The sequence below is a fragment of the Geospiza fortis genome, unplaced genomic scaffold (assembly GCF_000277835.1).
Source record: "Geospiza fortis unplaced genomic scaffold, GeoFor_1.0 scaffold166, whole genome shotgun sequence".
Lineage (NCBI taxonomy): Eukaryota > Metazoa > Chordata > Aves > Passeriformes > Thraupidae > Geospiza > Geospiza fortis.
The window spans coordinates 1,236,133-1,260,746 of NW_005054310.1; the positions used below are offsets into that span (position 1 = coordinate 1,236,133).

Below are 24,614 nucleotides of genomic sequence, written 5' to 3' on the forward strand. Positions count from 1 at the left end.
TTCCTTTACAGAGAACAGAAAATACATGTTCTCCTTCTAAGAAGGTGCATCAGCTGGAATTAGGAGATCATGAAAGAAGAGGCAGCATCACACGGGTAAGCTGAAGCACGCCAATCTGTACTGCTGCACTATTTCACTAAATGGAAAGATAAAATAGTGAAGGGAATGATTCAGAATCTTGTCATACATTAAAAGAGGAAGGCATCATTCTGTGCCAACACTCTGATAATTAAGAAAATGGTAAACTTTGCTGTAGTCTAAGAAAAACTCATTCATTCACACAACTTTGTCTGCAATTTTTCGACATTAATGAACACAAAACATTCAGGGAGATTGGTATCAGTATCAGAGACAGACAGACATGCTTTCCAATCTTCATTACTTCAATTATTCTTATTTTTATATAAACTTTAGTCAAAAGATAATCTTTCTTTTAACTGTATGATATTTATTTTTCTTACTTTACCACAATATTTCCCAAAGTCTTTGCCTTCACTGGTTTCTTATTTTCATCCAGAATCATGACTGTAAAAAAATAATATAGGAAAAAAACTCAAGTTTAGTAGCGTATTTTAGGTGAAAGTAAATGTCTTTCTTTATGGATATCAACTATGTCACACTTCAGAATAGCAATACACCAAGCAACAGAAGGAATTAAGTAATTTGGGAGTGCCAAACTGGATAATCTCATGACTTTATTAACATTCAGCCTTAAGTACAAAAAGTCTTAAATAATACTTGTGCTTTGGAAGCAGAAATAGCACAAAGTCCCAAAAGGGAAAAACAGAACTAAAAAGTAAAAGAAGCTCTCATACTGGAAAATCTGAACTTCTACACAACAAAGAACCATTAAGATACATGACAAACATAAATTAAAAATACGTGGATGCAATTAAAAATACGTGGAGCAAGAAATAACAACCAAGATGACTGAAGTCTAACCCAGCTCATGTGAGAAACACTATTAGCAGTAAAAAAGTACATCTGGTTTTCAAAGGCTCTCAGGAATCTCAGAAAAATGACCTTCAGCTAACAAGGTTCATTGTAGTCTAGCATAAAGAGATCAAGTAATTCGTGAAGTACCCAAAGCTGCACAGCAGGGTAATGCTCAAAGAACAGGACAGAATCCAGACTTTCCAAATGAAGCCTTTTCCCTGGATGGCAGGGCTTCAGTGAAAGCATCCATATCCTGATAGTGAGATTTCTGAGGAAATCATCTGAAATAGCCTCTTTTGTGCAGTTATCTGGGAAATGAAGCTACTAAAACCATCCATTCCATCTCAAGGTGTGGGCATAAGAAAGGAATGACAGATACCACCTTGGCCTATGATAATGAAATTACATAAGGTGAAGCAACTAAACCACAGAAAAACAGGGAGGGAAGATTCTGACAGACTGGGCTGATAAGAATTACATGCTTTTTGAAGCCTGCCCAAGCAATGAAAGCAATGTTCAGCTGTATCTAAATCTCTACAAATAATCTTACATTCTGGATTACAAATTTCCAGAGGAAATGGGGAAAAGTGGATGACAGACTTCTGACTAAAACTCTGTTAAAACCTATATGAGTAATATCATATCCTATCTCTCCGAAGAGCACCAACATCTGTAATTTATTCCTTCTGGCTGAAGCTACTCCTTCGAAGATGATGGCAATTTTAAAGTAACTGAAGAGTCTGCTGGAAGCAATGGCTCCGCACACAGACACAAGCAAGTACACGAGGCCAGTTTTACACAGATCCGCTTGTGTAGCTGTCAGTGTTTTCTCTCCTATTTCTGTAATACTAACTAAAATCTAATCCGTTTACTGTAACTATTTCACCAAAGTACCAATCCCAGTATATATACTTGCAAGCTACATATTTCAATGTAGAAAAATTTGGGGAAGTGACATACTATGCTGCTCTCCTGAATTACTGAAGAACTGACTTGTTTCTTCAAAATATGGGACCTGCTTCAGTCTGAAAATGCACTGCAATTACCTGCAAAGTTTCAAGTAGATCAAGGGAAAAGCACAGTGTAATGTCTGATTAAAGGCAACAGAAATTAATATTTTATCTTGACTCACTTTTAAATGCAATTTGTGCCACTACACTTTGATATCATAACTTTTATTCCCTTTGTCCCTAAAAATCACCAACAAATCCATTTCTTTTTAGCAATATGTAATAGGAAAGAATTTTTACATGTTCAAAAAAAAAAAAAACAAGTAGATCTTGCAACTTCCCTTATACTGCAGCATGTCTTTACCAGCCACTTAGAATTGCATGTATAAACTAAAACCACTTCTAACCAGCATAAGGATCTCCTCTAATAAGTATAGTAACAGCAGGAAAACAACACCAAAGAGAAGTGGATGACAGCAAGACAAGACAGCTGCCAAAATAGAGTAATTTTTTAAAAATCACTAGTTTGTGAATAGCTGCATTACAGGACATATTTGGTCAAAGACTGAAATAAGTAAAATGATTCCATAAATCTTTAGTGAATTTCAGTGCTCATTTTTTGTTTCCTTTATATGGTACGCTAAAGACATTTCCATCATTCTCTTTGAAGAAAATCTTTACTTACACCAGTCCCAATTTTCCAAAATATTCATCAGAAATTTTTATATTTTTGTTACTCATATTTCTTCTTAGCCCTGACTATCATCTGATAACGTGTGATGCAATTACATTCTTTCACCCTTTCCTACTTATTAGAACTCTGGAGAAACTTCATGGCTTTGTTTTTAAACTATTGCTCATCTTCATGCCATAACTGTAAGTGCAGAAACCAAGAGCTGCTAAAAATATTTGAGTTTTTTTTTAATGTTCACCACTTACATGTATTAAAAGAAAATAACAGCTTAGATCTTTCTGACCAATGATGTGAGAACTTTTTTCTGAACACCATTTGATCTTTAATGTAATTATTTTCCAGATTTCAAGAAACTTTTTAAAATTGTGTTAAAATCACGGTTCCCAGGTATTAAAATACTTATGCATTCTTAATCCTGTAGCTGGACCCCTACGTGGAAATACCTTCGAGACAATGAGTTCTCATCCTTTTTGTTCTGGTCCATAGCCTACCATTTCTCCTGGCTGGAAATAAAAATGCTGCACAGATACTGAAAGACAGTTTGCTTAACAACTCTGTCAAGTTGTGAAGGAGTGCATGTAGAAGTAAAGATGATCAATGTGTCAAAGTATGTGCTAGCCTGTTCATACAATAAAGGCAGAAGTAGTTGTCAATTTTCTTGAAGATGACTCTGAATTTTTTTATTCACAATCACATTCTACAACATACAAGAAAGCAGGGAGGAGGAAAATATCTTAATAAGCCTGTAATTTTCTTTTACTACAAGATATGACAATTAAGGAGCACTCACTGAGGAATATAAGCAATGTCCTTTCTTAGTAACATTTTTAGCACAGTCTTACCATTATATCCTGGCACTGGTTTTCCTGCCTGTCCAGGTGGAGGTGTTGTAGAGTTCCCCAAACCAATGCAGGAAGCCGTAATTGCAGAACCAGATTCTATTAAGAGAACACACATATCGTCGGCTAAGGCTGGTTTTAGTTCCATTCAGTATTTACTAGTTCTAAGTTCTTTGATGCTCAGCACATCAAATTTTTTTTAAAAAAATCCTAGACAAACAATGGAAGATTTAGAATTCACAGAATCATAGAATATGCTGAGTTGGAAGGGACTCCCAGATATCATTGAAGTCCAACTCCTGGTCCTGCAAAGGACATCCCCAGGAATCAAAACATGTGCCTGAGAGCATTGTCCAAACACTTCTTGAACTCTGTCATGCTTGCTGCTGTGATCACTGCCCTGGGCAGCCTGTTCCAGTGCCCAACCACCCTCTGGGTGTAGAGCCTTCTCCTAATAGCCAATCTAAACCTCCCTTGGCTCAGCTTCATGCCATTCAAGGGCATATTGAAGATTCCCCTTCAATATAGAATCACAAAGGAGTACTGTCAATGGACAGCATGAAGCTTTGTGCTGTACATTTCTTGGGAAATCAACATTTATCTTTCAAAGAAGATGCTGGATTGAAATATCAATTTCCCAAACCTATTAGGAAACAACAGCCTCTTTCTAAGACAGTTTTTTCTATCACCAAGAAAACAGTTGGGAGTTTAAAGGGGAATTCAATTCAAAATCCTCCTGAAAAGAAATCATCACTGCTCAGAAAAACACAGGATTTTAAATGTTATTTAAAAGAGATCTTTTCCTTAACAATTATGTGTAATACAAATACTGTGTGGTCCTTATTTTAGATTTCTAATAAATAGAGTTGCTTATGAATCTTTGGTTTCAATTAAAGTTGGTTTCTACACAATTCAATCCAGGATCCATGTTCAGGTTACAAGATTCAGGTCTGAAAAGTTGAAACAGTAACAGTCTGAAGAAGGACAACACTTGTCAAGTGTACATTGTATTCCACCTATCCCTTAAAGCTAGTTTCTGCATATAGGAACAGACATCCCTTACCTGACACTCATTTGTTTATAGCTGAAGATTCTCTGAAATTAATGCACAGCACCTAGACAGATTTCCAATACTGAAGACTTTGTAAACTTCCATATTTTTAATGCAAGGAACAGGACAGTAGGTCTGTCTTACAGTCTCTTTTGCAAACATTTTGCACATTAACTGTCCACTCACTAAGCTAGCAAGTTAGCTTCCTCTCCAGCTGTGGAAGGCTTTTCAGAGATAACCAGACCATAAAACCAATTTCCTTTCTGTGTAACACCTTAAGATGTGACAATGAAACTGCTATTTAGAAGAGCAATGTTTTATACTGGGAGAACAATGTTTCACAACTAGTCTGGTAAAGGTGTTCAACATCTGCTTTGAGTTATAATGAAAACAATATGCTGTACCTCTGAGAATAATGAAAAGCACTTCATTGAGACAAAAACAACAGTTACTGAGAGATGGCCTTAAAATCAAGGCTGTTCAAGTGTCCCAACTCCCTCCTTATGCTTCTTCTTTTCAGAATAAGGGCCAATGTAAAGAAACAGTCCTCAATAATCACAGATGTGACCTTCTTTGTTTTGTCACACTCTACCAGTAAGTGAGTGATACTATTATAAAGCTATTTCAATATTATTAAAATATCCAGTATAAATTGGACAGCTAATGAGTAGTCTGATACATGAACGTTTTTGCATTTGCACCTTGGAAAACAATTCTTACGCCAAAGAAGGTGCTGCTGATCCAGAAGCAAAAAAGTGCACTCTCCTACGAGTAGCTAGGGTGCATAAAGTCTGTGACTTTATTAATCAGAAAGCTTCCACCTACCCACATGCCTGATTTGCAGAAGCTGTGTTCTGCCAAATTATGCAGAGCAACAGCTAGTAGGTTTTGTGCTCAAAACTCTCTTTCTCATTCACAGTCACAGTCAAGTTCAATCAAAATAAACAGTTTTGAAATAACTCAGGACTTTCAAGATGAAAATCTACCACTTACTTACTCTGTGCCACTTATATTCCTGATACACTATAATTTCTATACCATGTCTCATATTTCTCAACATAGTAGACTGCCATGCTGCTGAAGTATTGGCTTTTTTGGTAGGAAATACTTAGGCAAAATACACTGCATTTTGGAATGAATATTTGAGCTTGGGCTGTGCTAAGTTAGTAATGTAAAGCTGTCTGCTTTGAGTTTCTCAGAATGCAATGGAGAGCCACTAAAAGCATACAAAAGAGGTAGGAAGTTGTTATGTAGCAGGAGAAGGAAAGAAGAAAAAGGAGCAACTGTCATACATTAACATATTAATGAATGCAATAAATATAATATACAAAATTCTCACTGTGCCTATGCTGTTTTGAGCTATTCTTCTGGCAAGGCTGTCACTTTTGTTGTGGGGAATTAAAGGAATTACTACAGCAGCAGACTGCACTGATAAAATGGAAAGGAGAGTCTGTGAAGCAGGAAAGCTTAGGCAGCAACTCATTACAAATCCACTCACACCGCAAGAATGTACCTCTGAAGAGACTCCTTCCATACGCTCCCTCTACAACAGTGGTCATTTTCATTATGCCAGAAAGGGTGGATGAAGAATTCAATAAAGTTACAGCAAAATGCTTTCTAGTAAGGCAACAACTATTGGGCATTCTGGAACAGAAAGCCACAGTACCAGATGAATTACAGGACTCAAAATCTGTATTACGGTATACCATACTGCTTCCTTAAAATAAAACTGAATCTAACACATCACAGAAATAGTATGCACTGGCAGTGTCCTGAAGATTCAGGGCCAGATCAGCAAGTATTCACATAGACCTCATTTCCTTCATCCTTTAGCATACAACTGCACAGAGCAAAGAAGTCAGTTTCCACCAGTCCTTCATTGCTAAAAGCCAAGCAAGCTTCTAACTGCAGCAGCAGTAAGCTGCCTTACTCACAGCTTGGATTTAGCACTGTTAACCCTGACAAATTGTGTCTAGATAGTCATGGTGCAGGTTGGTAGCCCAAGCACCAGCTCAGTCTTATGCTTACTGATGTTGGAAGAAAATTTCAGATAATTGCTTTAGCCTCTGTACAGTACAACTCAGCCATGCCTTCAGCAAGGCCTCAGAAGTATCTTGTGTAAATTTGCCAAGCTGCTTTCTTTGCTGCTTCCCTGGAAGAGATCTACACCAGGATGGTGAAAGGCACGTTATATTATTAATGTGTAAAAAAGACTAAGCACACATGGCTGATGCTGGGTACTAAAGTACAAACAATCTGATGCTAACTATCCATCAACACTAAAACAAGGAGTTTTATACAAACTCCTTGTTTATTTATATAAAATACCTGGCCACTATTATCGCAGAGCACCAAAGGGCACAGATAAGGACAGTTTGGATGATCCCAATACAATGTGATGTTTGATGCTGCTACAAAAATCCACAGCACTGCTGCACCCACGCTGTTAGTATATATTGCTATGCCATGATTTTTACCACATTCTAAGAGTAAAAGCTAGTGAAAATTATTTTCAGAGCTATGACAATTATACTCTGAACCTCCCCATCCATTTTACTCACTTCCTCTTCATTTTATTTAAGCTTGTCATCAAATGACGTAAAATTTAATGAAAGAGCTTACATTTACTGAAATTCTATCTAGCAATATATTTAGCATGGTACTACAGCAAATTATAACAAAAAACTGAGAGGAACCACAAGAAGACAGCAAGGTCTGAAGAATCTGAAGAACTGTAAATTCTGAAGGATACTCTGGTTCAGTTTTATCAAGTGTCAGAAAGAAGTATGAAATTGAATCCAGTTCACACATAATACACCATTAGATTAGATTAAAGACAGTCTGTCATCCCAAATGATAAAAGGTTTTGCTGGCTAGTAGTGAAACTTCAAAAACTTTTTCATGCATTGTTTAGTATTTTATTTCACTCCTTGCTTCTGAGGACTATGACATGCAGCAAAAAAATTCTTAAACACTCACTGTAATTACAATTTATTTTTGCTCCATCTGGCTGCATTCTTAATTATTCCTCTTGTGAATTAAGCACATGCAGCATCAACACAATAAATATCAGATGTGTAGAGAATAACAAACTGTGGTAAGTGAGGAGCAGGGGTCTACTTTAGCAAAAACTTCCAGAAGTATCAGCTTTATGGTGAGCTATGCAAGTTTGGTGATTTGTAATCAAGGTTTTCACACTTGTCTTGTAAGGAGTTGAAAAACTCTTTGTAAACTTAAATAAAGCTAGGGTAAAGAATAGGCAGCAAACAAGTGGAAAGATTTTCAGTTAAGACTTTCTTGCTCTAATGTTATTTAAAGATACTCTCACATCTAAAGCATGACCTTGTCCATCAGGCTGCTTACAATTTAGGTAACATTCATTTGGCAGAAGATCAGAAGAATTTGTTATCTTGAAGTGGCTTCAAAATATGTTTTCATCCCACTAGCACTCTATAAAACAGAACATAAAACCTCTACAAGTTAACTGTAAACCTCATTGAAAAACAACAGTGTTTTTCAGCTATTCTTCACACCCAAGTAAAATTAAATTTTACCTTTCTCACTTGGTAAAATTGTACACAGGACCTTAAAAAAGCTCTTAACTGTCTAACTTCTCCACTTAGAAACTGCAAAGAAGAATCTGTAAAGCAGAAACTTCACTCAAAAAAATGGTAAAGAGATATAAATAAAAAATGAAGCAATATTTTTTTAAGTGTGACTAAGATTCATGGACTTATGAGAAAAAAGTGACAAAATGAGCTAAAATTTTTGAAAACCTGAAGTTCCATTTCTCAAAACAGAAATCCATTCTGTTTATAAAGTTATGTATTTTCTGAAAGTGCCTGTATTTCTATGCTTATTCTTAGAATTGAAGGCCAGAAGAGAAACCAGCATTTTTTTTAATATTTTCTAAACGCTTTAAAGCATGTGGAGTCATAATGCATCTATTACCATGAATACTTATCACACTTGTGAAGGGCAAATATTTCCACTGTAACAGTTCTATTCCTGTATTCAATTCACTTATTCGAAAATAAAATCAATGCCCAAATCCATTAAAATTCATCCAAGGCTCACTTTCACAATCATCCAATCACAGAATATACTTACAAACTGTGCGGGTTGGTATTATACAAATAAACAAGGTCTCTGAAAATTTCAAAGCACATTTAAATGAAATCTCCAAAATAAATATACAAAATATAACTGCAAGGAAGGTCAAACTAGGTTAGTTAAGGGTTTGTGGGCCATGACAAATATTAAAACCAAAGCAGAAAATAATTGATTATCACTAACTGGCAAGCCAGTAATAAAGCATCAGAAGTTTATTTATTCATTTTGTAAGTACATTAGGGTCCTTTGCCTCCAAATATTATATATGTTATTATAATGTACACCTTATAAATTGCCTATAGCAAAATGACAGCCAAGACCAGAGAATGGAAAGCTTTTTGGTAGTATTTAGAAGATGTCAGATATGTTTAAAAATGCATTAAGTCAGGCAATGCATCAAATTGTATTTTCAGACAAAATAAATTTCAAATTATTTTCATCCCACTGTGACATCATAACTAATATATGATGAAATACTAAAAGATAAATGAAAAATTTAAAAATTAATTACACATCTCAGTGCTAACTGTTTGCTGTTTAATTGTTTTGAGGAATCTTAATACATTGCATGCATAGTAATACTGACAAGATGGAAAAGACAGGTAAAATTACTACTGTGCGATACAAGTATCTTTATCAGGATCGAATATCTTAGATACACTATCTTCCTACCCTCACTCTGAACAACATAAAAAAGCAGTTACCATGTGACAATAAAGAGATCAACAAGCTGTAACATCTTCACACTCATACAAACAGGAGGCATTGTCACAACTCATCTCCTTCAGAGAGATGAGACTGCACTATTCTATTTTAACATATCCATTCCTAAACATGTCCCCTCATCTTCTTCATTTGCCTAAATGCAACCCCAATATTCAGTGCACACTAAATATTGTCTATGGCTCAACTTCCTAACTTAAGACTCTTTTACAGTTCTTTTATTTTCAATCATCTAAACCATATCAATGAAATTTTAAGGATGAAAACATTTATACTTCATCCATATTAATTTTGTCCCTGACTGCATGTGGAAAGACAATCAGAAAAGATTAAGATTAGTAAGCACTGAGAAACTGAAGCCAAATGGGAACAGAAAAGCTTAATACACACTTTTTATCAATTCTAAATTAGAAAATGTCAGCACAAATAAGGCAGACTAGCAGTGGCACAGCTAATAATGAATTTGTATCAACACAGAGGAGGAGCTGACCAGTGGGAAAAAACCAGAGTATAGCCATGAGGAAAAGAGAACCTTCACAGATATGTGAAGTACAGAGATGCATGTTTTGGTTTGGTTTTTTTTTTTACTAGAAGGACGTAGTATATTTACTGACTTAACCACATTCAAATTGCAATAAATTCCATAAATAAGAATAAAAAAACTTTTGTTTTTCAAGCCACAACACTCCAGATCTAGCATCTGGGTACACTTCCCAAAATGCACTGGACAACTGAAAGCCATGTGAAATTCACATTTAAAACAACCCTCAAATGAAAAATATTTTTGGAGAAAAGACACTTTGTGAAATATGAAAGACAGTGAACAGCACTGAATGCAACAATAAACCTATGAAGCTGTAATGATTCATTCAAACAAAACCACCCTAGAGAATATGTATATAATCCAGACATACGTTCTTGGATGTCCAAGAATGTGAAAACCACACAGAACCGAAAGGTCAGTCTCTGCCTTGGCAATGCCTATGGCCACTAAAAAAACCTCTTCCTCTCTCTCCTTCAATAAGGGCAACCAAAAATCTGTTTGAATTGGGTGTTGTAAGATAACATTGAAGGAATGATGAGATACTGCTACTAAGGATACACTGTCCACATGTAATTACTAAACAGCAAACAATGGCTGGAACAATCTATATTTTTCATACCCTTAAAGGACAGAATGCAAGTCTCCAGGGGGAGACATGAAAAATGTCACGAATGCCTGTTTTAAATTCAGTTATCCAGTAAATAATGATCAGGGGACTCAGTAAATCAGGGCTGCAGAGCAGCAGAAGTTTCTGCCAAGTAGTTCCCACTTCTGTAGGACTGTTTGCAGGTTATCAACTTCCGCTAAAAAAAAAATACGATCTGAGTCTTGACAGAATGCACACATCTCTAAAAAGCATGAAACTAGTTGTGTCTACACTGAGGCACCTGATAACCTAAAACAGTTGCCCGGACTTTAGAATAAATTTGTTTCATCTCTTTCATTTCAACTCCAGATTCCTGGTCCCTGTAACTCCAGAACTGAATTTCCGTCACTCCAAAAAAAGGTCAAGAATTGACTATTTGTTGCAAATCAAATAGCCACCCTTTCTTTAGTTTACCTTTCCCATTGGCTTTGGGTCTGAGAATTTCATGACATTGAACAAAACCACTGGACTGATCTGCAGTTTTGAATGGGGCAAAGTGGAAGGTAACTGAAGAACAAAATGTGGAATCCAGCTGACAAAAGGGAGATGGAGGTCTTCCCTGACAAGGTAATTCGCTTAAAGAACAGTTCTTCACTGCAAACCTGAAAAGGTTAGCTAACAATTTAGTTGCAAAATCCATTTTTACAGATACTCATAGAAGGAGATTGTGCACCATGTTGCCAAGGCAACACAATGGAAACTGAAGTCTGGGGACCACGTCATGCTGCTTGGAGATCACATTAATAAACTCTTTGATTGCCTCAGAAGTAGTCCACTGAAATATATTCATATGAGTACACTTATCCATGATTCATATTTTTTACACTGAATTCAATGACACATTTGTATCAGTCCTCATAAAAGCTCTGTATAACCATTATTAAACCTCTACATATAATCACCTAAAAGCAGTCTGTCCTAATACAAATATTACCAACATAGCATTTGCATGTTTTAGAGGTAAGACACAGAAAAAGAAAAAGAATAATTTTAAAAGTGATAGAGTACATTATTAATTATATTACAGAACTTGGAGAATTCCTACCAGAAAATTTTATCACACTGTCTCAGAATATCCAATACAATGTGCATTATAATACAATGCGCAATATAATCTTCCTTGTCAGCAGCCATAATGCATCAAGCACCATTTGATTTTTGTCCTAATGCCTGCTGCAGAAACCTACCCCCTACTGGATAAGGCAGCCTATTTGCATGAAAACACAAAATGTACACAATTGTTTCACAGTTATGCCTGCTAGTGAGCTGATACTCAGGAAATACTAGATAACTCCAATCTGAACCTACTACACTTGCACAGTCTGTAACTTTCATTTCCATAGTACTCAACTAAAGTTCTCTGGAAACATGTCTTTTGACTGAGATTTTATGCAAGCCATATTTTATCACTGAATTTTCAGCTTCAGTTCTATTTCATCTGAATTTTCCTATACACCCTCAAAGGCAGAGTCTCAAAACATTTTTATTTAAAAACATCAAGAGAAAAAAAACTCTTTATATCCTATACTTATTATGAAGAAATGGAAATCTGACTTACCATTTTCTCAAAATGTCAAAAGTGGTATGGCAGAATTTCATATTTTTTAGCTAACATGAAAGCAGCTGAAGATGTTTAACACAAACTTTCAGAGCCTTTTGCTTTCACAGCTCAACCTCCTGGCTGTTTGCCTTTTTTTTTCCTAGAACTCAAAGCTAGCTCCAAAATCAAGGTAAGCCATACTCACATTTCTGTGTCAATTGAGGCCCCTCCCTCACAATGAGGGTAGTCACACAGCAGATACAACCCAAACACTGTTTAGGCTACTTCAAATAAATTTGGCAAGGCTTCTTGTGATTTAACTACCTGCAATACTAAAACAGAGCAACTATATCATTGCCTTAAAACATAACTACACAGAGAGAAAAAACAAGGTCCAAAATGTGCATTCCAGCTTCCATTCAGGAAAAAAAAATCGCAAAATATATGTAAAAAGAACCAGAAAAATTATCTCTCTGAAAAAAATAATCTTTTTTTGACACTGAATTTAAGGCTTTCGGGGTATCTTGGGGCAGGATACTCTTCTCTCTCTATTTAGTGTCTGCAAGACTGGAATAACTGTACTTACTTCACAGGGGTGTCAAAAGTATTAATTGCTTGTGTTTGCACAACGACTTTGAAGATGAAAATTGCTATTGAAGTGCTAAGTGTCAATTTGTATAAATAAGCAAAAACTTAACATCAGCACCAACACAAATGAAATTCTCCTCTCTCCAGGTACACTTCAGCATAGGATCAGAAAATAACATTCATCCATTGCCATATCTCAAAAGAAAACAGCAAGTTCTTCCCAGTCCTTACTGTCTGAAATCTTCCTTGCCACTCACTGATCCTGTGACTTATATTTCACAGTTTGTAAGATGTGCTTACTATATTTGTAACACAAACATTAACATTTAAAATGAGTGTTATTGATGAACGTGCACTGACACAAATCAGTTTTAAGCAATCAGCTTTTCCAGGTGTAGCTGCTTTGAAATCCCTTAATGAAAGATTTCTTCTGTTTCAAAGTACTGTTTAAATTCACAGTGATTTCAAACACACACTGTAAATCTTTCAAGAACAAATGAAAGAAATCCACATTTCTTTGTCCATACTAATTTATTTCTAGTTACATATATGGCAAAGGGGCCAAGCGCTTTGAAGACATCTTACTAAACCTGAAGAAGTTAACACTCCTATTTTATAATACTTTTGTCAGCCTTTTGTTTCCCCCACACTCATTTCCATCTCCAAATGATGACAGTCACTTCTCATCTCTACAAAACTCATCCTTTCCTTACCTTTCTCAGTCATTAACAAAGGAATAGAAATTACCCCATTATGCAAGAAACACTATTTACCCAGATACTTCTCCTCCTCCTCCATCTTATACTTTAGCCTCAGCTCAAAGAGCCAGCATAACTGCCTAAGATCTACAGTTTTTGAGCAAAATTAAGATGTCAGAATTTCTCAGAGTTTTGCAGTGCTCTTGTTTTGGAAGAATGCAGATAAGTATCAGCTTTGGGAATAAGCATCAATTTGTCAGACTAGCAAAGGTCAAAAGCATTTTCATATGCAGAAGTAAGACAGAGACTTTCAATCTGAGGTATAACAAAATTTCCGACTTCAGCTGCAGTTAAATGGCAAAAAAAGACAATTCATTTTGTTATAAAAAATGCATTTTAAAAACTTATTAGTTCCACATAACACAGCTAATAGTTTCAACTTCCTCCTGACAGAAGTGATTAGAGTTTTTATTGTGTTTTTAGCATGCCACTTTTTTATTTTGGAGATAGTTCAGAAAATTGTTATTTCTGAATCTGTGGGTCCTTATTCTGTCATCAGTCACGAACCTTGCCTACTTCTAATGAATTAAACAGCCAGTTATCTATTCTGTAAAATATTTCACATTCAGTACATAAACCTTTAACCTCATGTACTGAAATCCAATACTGTTTGGTTGAAATGGCTATTCCAGCACAGAAATCTATTTTCAACATTTTGACAGGTGACAGGTAAGGATGAATGTGACAGAACTGCTTGTTTTTTCACAATTAATGGCATTTATTTTGCATTCTGCTAAAGCAGAGGTGAGTGAAGAGCAGAAGGGAAGACTGTTTTCACCTGCGGCAATGGCTGCTGTGCTCCAGGACCTGGGAATCCTGTGAATGACAAGGTGACTGTGAGCCCACAGTGCCCTCATGGCCAGGAGGGCCAGTGGCACCCTGGGGTGCATGGGGAAGATTGTGACCAGGAGGTTGAGCAAGGTGATCTTCTCCTTCAGCTCAGCCCTAGTGAGGCCACATCTGGAGTCTTGTGTTCAATTCTCCACAGCTCAAGACAAGGAAAGGGTACAAGCAGCAAGTCCTGCCAGGAAACCTGCTCCAGCATTGGCTCCTCCATGAATCTACAGGTGCCTGCCAGGCGCCTGATCCAGCATGGGCCTCCCACAGGGTCAAAACTTCCTCTCAGGCATCCACTTGCTATGGTGCGGGTCTCCTTCATGGGCTGCAGGCAGATCTCTGCCTCCTGTGGACTTCCGTGTCTTGCAGGGGGCAGCTGCTTCACCATGGGTTGCACCATGGGCTGCAGAGGAATCTCAGCTCCAGCATCTGGAGCACCTCATCCCCCTCCTTTTCCATTGACCTTGGTGTCTGCAGAGTTGTTTCTCTCACATGTTCTCACACCACTCTTCTCTGGCTGCAATTACAGCTTCGCAATTACTTTTTTTTCCCCTCATTTTTACATATGTATACCACCATTTCTAATTGGCCCAGGCATGACTGGCAGCACATCCATCTTTGGAGCTGCCATGGATTGACTCTGCCAGACATAAAGAAAGCTTCTGGCAGCTTCTCACAGAAAGCACCCCTGTAGGCCTTCTTGGGAGGCATCCGGTATTCACGCACATTGAAGAAATGTTAGCCAGACTTCTCAGTGATGCCCACTTACACAACAAGAGGCAACAGGCACAAACTAAAACCAGGATATTCCATCTGAGCCCAAAAAATAAGCATTTACTGTGAAGGCAGTCACACACTGGCACAGGCTAGCCAGAGTGGCCAGAGAATCTCCAACCACGGAGATACTCAAAACCAGACAGCATCCTGAGCAACACTCTCTCTGCTTCTCCTGCTTGAGAAGGGAGACTGAATTAAATGAGCTCAGGAGGTCCTCATTAACCTAATGACTCTGTGATTCTTGCTTCCTTATCCCTTGAAGTTCAGTTCTTTGATAGGAACTGAATTAGTACATTTTTTCCTTCAGACTGAAGGCCTCACTTTCATTCAACAGCTCGCATTTCCACACAAATCACTTGGGTCTTCACTCCAACCAAATTATTAAATGCTCTCAAACAATATATTTGAAATGGCCTAAGTTCACTAAGTCATGGTACAATTTAATTGAAGAGCATGCCCTGAATATACAAATCAAGAAGCACACTGTAGTCTGAGCTGAGTCTTGGTCTTTGAAAAATGTCTAAAACACAGTCTTACCCCTACACAGTGTAAGTTCCATTATATCCCTATGCTTAAAATCTCTCATTGATATTTATATACTTGAGATACATCTGAAAGAACACTGTAACATGAAACTTCTGCACAAAACATGCAAAAGCTATGGCAATTTTGTATGTAATATATCTTTATATCTGCAAAGACAGACAAAAGCACGTACAAAAACACATACAAAACCACACAAAATTACATACATTGATTATTGACAGTTCAGTGACTTAACAAAGACATTATTTGATCTTTTAGCTCTTTTTAGTTAATTTCTCATTCTGCATCATTCAAACCTGCCTACAGACATTAGGATCTTAGTGAACCGAACGAAACAGAGGTCTTTTGCCTTGTATTAATCAGCTAATCAGCAGATTAAACCCAGGTTAAATTTTAAATGACACTACTGTCTTCCAGAACTTTTTCAGTATTTATCTAAGATTGTGGTTTGGGTTTTTTTTTAATAAAAACAATGCATTTGAAGCCTCCTCAACTGATCTAACTGCATAATATATAGATGAAATAACAGTTTCTCACTTTCTCTCTTATCTTCTATAGCTTCTATTTGATCTATCATGGGAGAACCTCAGAAGATTTTTCTTTATAGAGAAGGAGATCACATATCTTAAATTAATGATCCACAGAAAACACAAGAGGCACTTTTTGGAAGGGAGCAAAGAAGGGAGGCAGGCAGGCAGGCAGGAAGGAAGGAGCTTTTGTAATGCATTTCCACTGTTTAATCAGCAATGTGTGTAAGAAGCAAAATGCAAACAATATTCTAATAGTGAAATTTAAAGATATATGAATCCACAGTTATAAGGAAATACATTTGATCAAGCCTTAATCCAGGATTCAATTATGATTTTTGCAAAGTTACCCACAGACTGGTACTCCGATTCCTTCATTGCAGTGAAACAAATAGGAAACACTCTAAAATAATCACTAGAAGTTGGATGACATCCATACAGAACACTATTAAAGACCAAGGAGTCTACTCTATGCAGCAGATTGTTTGTTTTTAATTACACAAATTATATATGCAAAAAACCTAGGTTTAAGCCTTAAATAGCAAACAGTCTGCCACATAACGATCACACATGCAAACAACATAAAACACACCTGGAAAAATACTAATATAAACTTATTTTTTTAAACATGGGTACCAGAAAATGCCTTCTTTATATAGCTTTTACTAATGTCATGTTTTTCTAAAAGTACCCTGAAGTCACTTTTCAGACCACTTCCAAACAACATTCTTCCTGCTTGAATTTTTATTTTTTTTTACATTTTTTTACATGTTCATGGCAATTTACCTTCAGACGCAGGAAACAAGTCTGAAAATACTCTCCTCATTGTATTTTACAAAAGGTATTTTAAACCACTCACCAGTTTGCCACCAGTGGTCCAAGACAGGTACCTTGAAGACTCTTTTTGACCATTCTAGTGTGTCCACATCACAGTGCTCACCAGCTACAAACATCATTCTGAACCTTTAAATAAAAATAAAGTCTGTATCTTGATCTGGATGTGGAAAGGAAACCAAGATAATGAATACAATAAATGTCTTTGGCCACTATCCCAGAAAAGGGAGAAGACAAAGGAGGACTTTTTGTTTTCTCTTTCCTACTAAGTAACAACTAGAATATTTGCAGCATTAATTTAAGCTACTTAATACTTCACCATGTAAAAGAAACTTTATTTGCTGAATGCACATACCTTGGGAGACCAGAGGCAAGCAACTGTCAGTTGAAGTAAAAATAATTAAATGCTCTGTACACAAAAACTAGGCAGATAGCCTCATTAGCATTGCAGTACAATCTCCCACAGCTAGATGCATTCCACTGACATTTTGTTTCACTTTAAGTCTTTCCTCAGTGCATTTTGAATGTGTGCTGAACACAGGACTTCACTCTTGTCCTTCAATAGTGGACAGAAACTACACTGATTTCGTAAAGCCAGTAGATTTGCAGCCACAAAAAGAGGGAATTCTTAGATCTGGTCAGTATGACACAAATTTCACTTCAGAGGGATATAATTTAGAAACACTATGAGTTTCATCTTTCCATGGAAATGAAATCCAGAAAGCAAATTAGAAAAACACCAAGAACATATAAGACTTAGGGAAAAGTTAAGTTACCTTGTTATCCCTTGAGCCAAAAGCAAAATTCCTCTCTTTTGAATTCCCAGCTTTAATAATCAGATTTAATAATCCGCAGGCTAAAGATCAACTTTATGTTATGAGAAGAAAAATCAGCTCTTTGGCAAACTTAAAGCACAAAACCATCAAAAAGAGTATCAGAGCAAAGTGCCACAAGTCTAAGCATAACAACCATGGAATTATTTTCTCCTCTCAAATAGTATAGCAAAACAAGGGACGGCAATGGCTATGAAATGTCCCACTGAATAATTTTTTTAAAAGCCCACTTAAAACTTCAAAGCATGTCAGTCCACCTGTTACTGCAATCATCTATCCCTGCAATGCAGTTAATTGAGAAGAAAGGTCCTACAGCCTCTATGTTAAATAAATGTCCTCAGCTCTTCTGAAAACCTACATTCCTAACATGAAATTCAGCACAATCAAGCTTTTAGGCCCTATACAGGAGTTCAACAGAATGGACTTCAAATTTCATCTGACATATAGCGGACAGATCAATGTTCCTAATGATCCTGAAGCAATAAATATTATTCAACATAGCACATACATTTTGGTGTCACTCCAAGCACAGAAGAAACAACACCTCCAAACTATTTACCAAAAGCTTAAATTTTCATATGGGTAATAATGTGAGCTTCACTTTTATAAATTAAAATATAATGTTGGAACAATTTTTTTTTTTAAATTCTGGAATGCACACACCAGTCTGGGGGGAAGGGGTATTCTGGCAAAGAAAAACTCTATCTGCATGATACTACATAAGCTTTTTTTCCTAAAAATACAGCAATGAAGGTTCATTTGCGCCTCTAAACATTAACTGGAAATGAAGAATTCTTACTAATTTTTAATGCATGTGGAGACCACATACATACAGTCACACACATATATAAAAAATGTTTTCACACCTTCTGATTTTTCTCCATGGATGTGCTTATTCATTTCCTTCCCTGAACAGATTTTACCTTGAATATGAGAATCCAAGCATTGGATGTTTGGGTGACAGAGTCACAGAGAGAGATACAGAACACAACTGCAGCTCAGCTCCACAAAGGCTGTTCATGAGCACAGTTCATGACTCAACCAGGATGGGCCATGTATGATCAACAGCAGCACAGAGTAGGGAGTAGCAGGCAGAACTGCATTACGTACTTCGATTGTAATAAGTTCTGGGTCTTAATCACATATCCTCCTAGCAGCACGTGAGAAATGTCAATTCTATGAGAAAATATTTCCTTCTAATAGTTTTGAATTTGCTACTTTAATTTCACATCCTCTTGTTCCTGCATTATGTGACAGATAATAGAAGTTTCTTATCTACTTTATATCCATTATTTCTGCACAGTTTTTATGCAGTCTCATATTTCTTTCTGAAGTCCATTATTATCTGGCATCAGATGAACAACCTAGAATCTTTAAATGCTCTCGATATAAAATTGCAGAACATTCTCAACTGACCAAAAGTCAAGCAAGCAAAGTAGACTATGGGACACAAATGGTAAATTACTTGTACATTAATCTAAACTGCTGAGTTGTTGCCACATATCATGAAAAACCATCATTTGTCAATTGTTTGGAAATTAGAACAATCCAGCTCACAACAATTATGTCAATTGTAGCATGAAGTGTGATTCCAAATATGGGAAGAGTTAATGGCTTGGTATTATGGAGCTACCTTCTGAAGAGGAGAATGGATTCAAAGAGCTAAACAGAATATGCTTAGGTAGACAAAGTTCATGGAATTTGGATGTTACTTGTTTTTCCAACACAAAAGGCAGCAATGCTCAGCAGCACTGGATATTATCAAAAGCTACGTCATTAGATCTCTGTAAATGGATGGTTGAACAGGCCTTTTGACCTACCGTACTAAAAACTAAACATCTGTTTTATCATTAAGCATGCGCTGTGTTTTAGACACAGGTGGCATTTTGTGTCAAAAGCAAAGAAATTTCAAGATTTGGCTCCAATAGACACAAGAAATTTAAAGCATACACACTAGAACCTTTGGAAAACTCATATATATATAATTTTGTGCAGAGGCCAGTGACGCCACAAACATCAGTTCTTAACAGAAATTTATTTCACTTATGTCATTTCAAAAGAACACGAGTTTGCTTATAATCCAATTTGCTGATGTAAATCAAATGCTTCCTTATGTATGGAAGCTGGCATTGCCTACCATCTCTTTTCTTCCTCAGTAACTGTCTTTTTTAACATTATTTTTTTAAAGTGACATTGACCTTTACCATTTATGTAACAGAACTTTTCAGAAATAAAATGTACCATGGTGGAAACCTCTTTCAGGACTGCATTCCTGGATGCAGTCTCTAACATAAGGATCTGTTTTTAGTGCATGTAGCAGAAAGACATTTCAAAGATTCTTCACCATGTAACAAAGAAGAAAGCATCATAGATCAAGTAAATGAACTAAGACTGCTTTCAAACTGAACCAGACAGAATTCACTTGACCATGAATAGAAAAGTCTATCCAAGTAACACCCAAACCCAAGTATTCCCCTAGAATGGAAATTTTAATCTCTTGATAGACTTTTTTAACAACTGTACCTACTCAATATTAAATGCTGCATTAGAGGGTTTAGTAAAGAGACCTCACATCCCAGTGAACTACACGGTCCAAAGCTGAGTGAATTATGAGACAACTAAAGCTGCAGACAAGTGGAGAAGCTCATTTGATATGACTGAATAGGAATGATGAAATACCTCTTTACATCTGTGGCAACGGATACTCCAAGGAGAGTCTTATCTAGAATTCTCATCTGGCCAGAGAATGTGACAACTTACAAAGCAGGTAAACAGATTTCCCATTAAATGAATACTCTAAAGACAAAGTAATTGCCTAAGAAATGCCAAGGAACAGCAATTAAATTTTCTAGAATCTGAATCACTTTCTTGTCAATAACATCATAGGACAATACTGCATTAGTGTCTCAAATGAGCTTCTTTCTTATTTCAGTGAGGAGTAAGGGCTGATGATAGCAGTCAAAACAGATGGAAGAAAGTAATGATAAGCTTGGAATTAATACCTCAGGAAAAAATCCAGCTTATTAATAATAAACTTTCCTGAGCAAATAAGAATGTGGAGTTCTAATGAAGCTTCCCTTCTCTTTGAACAAGTGTGGTAATAGATGTTCTTGTGACTGCATACTGCCTATACAGTCTGACACAGTCCCTGTTTGACGCTGAGCAAATCATTCAACTTCAAGATTAGATGTGGTCTGAACCCACATATTTTTCATTTTTAGAATGTTTACCGTAAGATACAGAAACTTAGTCTGCAGAAGTATTGAACACTCAGAAATCCAAGTTACTATGAGAAACACTTCATAAATATAATGCTAACACCACATTTTAACCATATAATACTATAATCTTTGAAACAGTGGTATTTCAGTGGCTCAGACTAGATGTTCAAAACTAACAGAAGACTTTGACCTTAATCTCTTTGACTCAGCTTCCCATCTGCAAAATACAGATAATACCACTCTCTCACCTCACAGGGGATTTACGAGGATGAACTCAGCCAAGACTTTGAAGCATGCTGATAGAATAGTGATAAGCACCTTAAAAGCAGTACAAGACATAAAATAGCCCTTTGGATACATAATCATAAACAATAATGAAGTTTTGGGGCAACAACCAAAACACTGACTAGCTTCTGATTAAACAAACACTAAAGATCCTGTCCATCCTTAACAAAATGAGAGGTCATGCAGAAAAAGCAGTATGGGATGACATAATCCAAGACTGTATTACAGAGTATAAGCACAGGGGAGTAAAGTAAAAGATGGGAGAGGAATCCTAACCCAGTAGAAGCTCTTAACATTAGAGTCATAGACTCTTTAACAGCTTTCATCTCCTCAAAACTATCAGTAGAAATTTGCAAGCAAATTTTCAAGAATATATTAAAATAGCACTCTACAGAGGTGGGCAAAACCCCAGATACTCTGTTACTCTTAGTTCATGCAGCCTGCTTCTGGAAAAAACTGCTTCTAGTGTATCCTTACTTCACCTTTTCAGTGAGTACTGCTTTCCCAAGGTGGCCTCAGGGTCCTGCTGACGGATTGCTCTAATTGCAGTTGGTGAAGTAAAGAAGGCAGCTACTTCGTGCTCTGCTAGCACACGGAAATAGGCACCAGCATCTGGCGTTCCCACAGGCTTCCCCTATGGAGAGAATAATTTAAAATGTCACAGGATAAAAATACCTCATAATTCCTTGACAGTTCAAGTCTTGAGCACGTAACAGTAGTGGTAGCACAGCAACAGAGGTAATTTCAAGTAAGACTTCAAAGGAAGCTTTGTTAAAAATAATAATACTGTGAATGTATTCACTTGTAGAAATAAATTCATGGGAATCATGCCTTACACATGTGAACACAGCACATAGTAGTTACTACTTAGAAAATTAGGACAAATGGACATGCAAATGAAAAGACAGAGACAAAGATATGTTATTGCTCTGGCAGCAGAGAGAGTCATGTCTATATCTACCCTGAGATGCAGTTTAGAAAACACCCACACTCCCTCTGAACAAGGAGTCTCTGGACACAGTGGCACTGCAGCTATATTCCCATGCACAGATAGCTTTTTCTTACCTAGAAATTTTTCTCAAATCTGGAAAGATTTCCACTTAGCTGCTTACAACTGACTTTTTGGAACCATGCTACCCCACATGTAGCCTGGAGAGATCCTCAAGGGCCCCTATTCTGTTTTAGTGTGCTACCAGACTGTGGTCTGGTTTTGGGGTTGGGGTTTTCTTGAGCTTAGTCAAGGGGCATAGTCAAGAGAATTGTAAACAGAAGTAATTGTTTATGACAAATTGTTCAATGGAAAGTAATCCTAATAAAAAATAATCAAGAATACTTTCTTGTGGTGTTGAAAATATGATAAGCAGTCAGCACAGAATCATATAGTCACAATCTCACTGTAAGTGTAATTACCACAGTGCATGAACTGCTCCATACATATTCTGAAATTAGAAGGTGAAATTAATGTAGAATGAGTTTCAGCTCCACAGGTATCACCATAACCTTTTCACTGGAAAGGCCATGCTTAGAAGATGAACTTTGGTAGAGCAAGCATCCCTTTCCTACTGCATCCGGCTGAGCCTGAACACTGGCAAGAGCACTGGTGAACTATTAATCAGATTCAAAGAACACAGGACAGCTAAGGCTGGATATGTACCAGTGGTTTTGCAGCTTTATGGTGAGATACTGCACTTGGTGAGAGGCGTTCTCAAAAAGAGGAGCACCACAAAAGATTTTAAAAATAAGACAAAACAGAATGCACAATTGAAAAGCCATTTTTAAAAAGGTTTAAGCAGGCAGTAAGAAACAAATGGAGAGAAAATAAATTTCCAGCCCAAGTAGAAGAGTAATATAATCAAAACCAAAAGCCCTCTTTCTGTAATTAGTCTATCCTTAATTACTAAAAAGAAATGCAAAATGATGCTTGCTTAAAAAGTGAGTTATGTCCTTTTTCCTGTCAGATAACACACAGTACCCAAAGAAAAATCTTTTACCAGGTTGTCTTGAAACATCTCCCTAGCACATCACTTCATCACAACTTTCATGTATTCATCAGTATTTGTTCATGAGCCTGTTCAAGTTGACACTCTCTCCCTGTAATATTCACTACACCTGCAGATCTGTAGGCACCTGCTTTAGAGTTCAAGCCCACATCACTAGTGCTAAACAAACAGCCTCAGACTCTGAAAAACACCAAATTGCCACAAGCTTCTCATTAAGTAATTATGAACTTGAATTAGTATCAATCATCTTGGACACCAAAACACCTAGCTGTGGAGCAAGGTGAACTTGGTTAGTCAGACAGTAATAAAGTCGGCTGTTACTTTTAACCAAATGTAAGTATCCAGAGCCCATAAAAGGGCTATGTGGTCCTGAGCACACCCAGATCCTGCTTCACACCTGATCTCTGTCTGAGCTATGTCACAGACATGCCTGTGCCTCAAACTTCCAGCAAGCCTGAGCCTGACAGCATCTTCTACACAAACTGTTAAATCTTCAGGAGTGCTTGGGTAAACATGCAGGACTCTGACAGGTGGATATTTATGTCACAGGTAAGCTAAAGCAGTTTAGGTTTCAAGTTACCAGATACAGGAGAAAACCAAATAAAACACAGACAGTAGAAAGAAGAGAAAATTCACCTGACAGCTGAAGGGAAATATAACACAGAGAATAAGATATTCATTTAGGGGAAAAAAAAAATCTGGCACAGGTATAAAATATTCTTACAGATTCTGCAGAAACACTTCCCAAGTGGTCTTGGAAGCTGTTCAGAGTTTAGCAAATGCATCAACAAAAATGGACATAATGTGTGAGACTGAAAAGGTTAATGGCTCAAACATTTTTAAGATCACTGAAGGACTTTGCCCACTGTAGCAAAGTGTGCAAAGAGGCTCATCTGCAACCAAAGTTCATCCCTCCAAATATGCCTCCTCATGGGAATTCTGACTGTGAGTTAAGCCACCTAAGGGAACTTGAGATAAGATAAAGGTGGCACTACTGTCCAACTACCTCAGGTCTAAGGAGAAATGAACAGGGCTGGGAAAGAAGAATGCATCCAAGAGGGGGGAGGTGAGTTTTTGGGTGTATGATGGCAAAACCTCTGGTCCACACAGGATAGAGGTGTCACACTCACCACAAGGGGACAACCACGTGAGAGGCAACTCATGTCTTAGAAGGGGTCATAAACCATCAGAGATCCCCAAAGGTCCCTAGGCTCATTCCTCAGACCTTATACCATAGGACTCCAAGTGATTCAAAGTTTTGCAACAGATTCAGATTCTGCTGCATAAGACAGTGTAAAACTCCCTCAAAGGGGAGGTGCTTGGGTATTCCCACGTAGGTGTATGTACAATGTATATTACAATGTATATATGT

At 37.0% G+C, this 24,614-nt stretch overlaps 1 protein-coding gene across 1 annotated transcript in view; it reads right to left on the bottom strand.

Annotated features, from left to right (window-relative positions):
• Positions 1–24,614, bottom strand: part of ACSS3 (acyl-CoA synthetase short chain family member 3) — a 106,441-nt gene that overhangs the window by 14,061 nt on the left and 67,766 nt on the right. Inside the window, exons 9-12 of the mRNA XM_031055606.1 lie at positions 21,725–21,876; positions 16,929–17,032; positions 3,423–3,518; positions 462–525 (exon numbers count right to left, since the gene is read on the bottom strand). Of these exons, the coding sequence (XP_030911466.1) occupies positions 462–525; positions 3,423–3,518; positions 16,929–17,032; positions 21,725–21,876 (416 nt within the window). The remainder of the gene's footprint in view (positions 1–461; positions 526–3,422; positions 3,519–16,928; positions 17,033–21,724; positions 21,877–24,614) is intronic.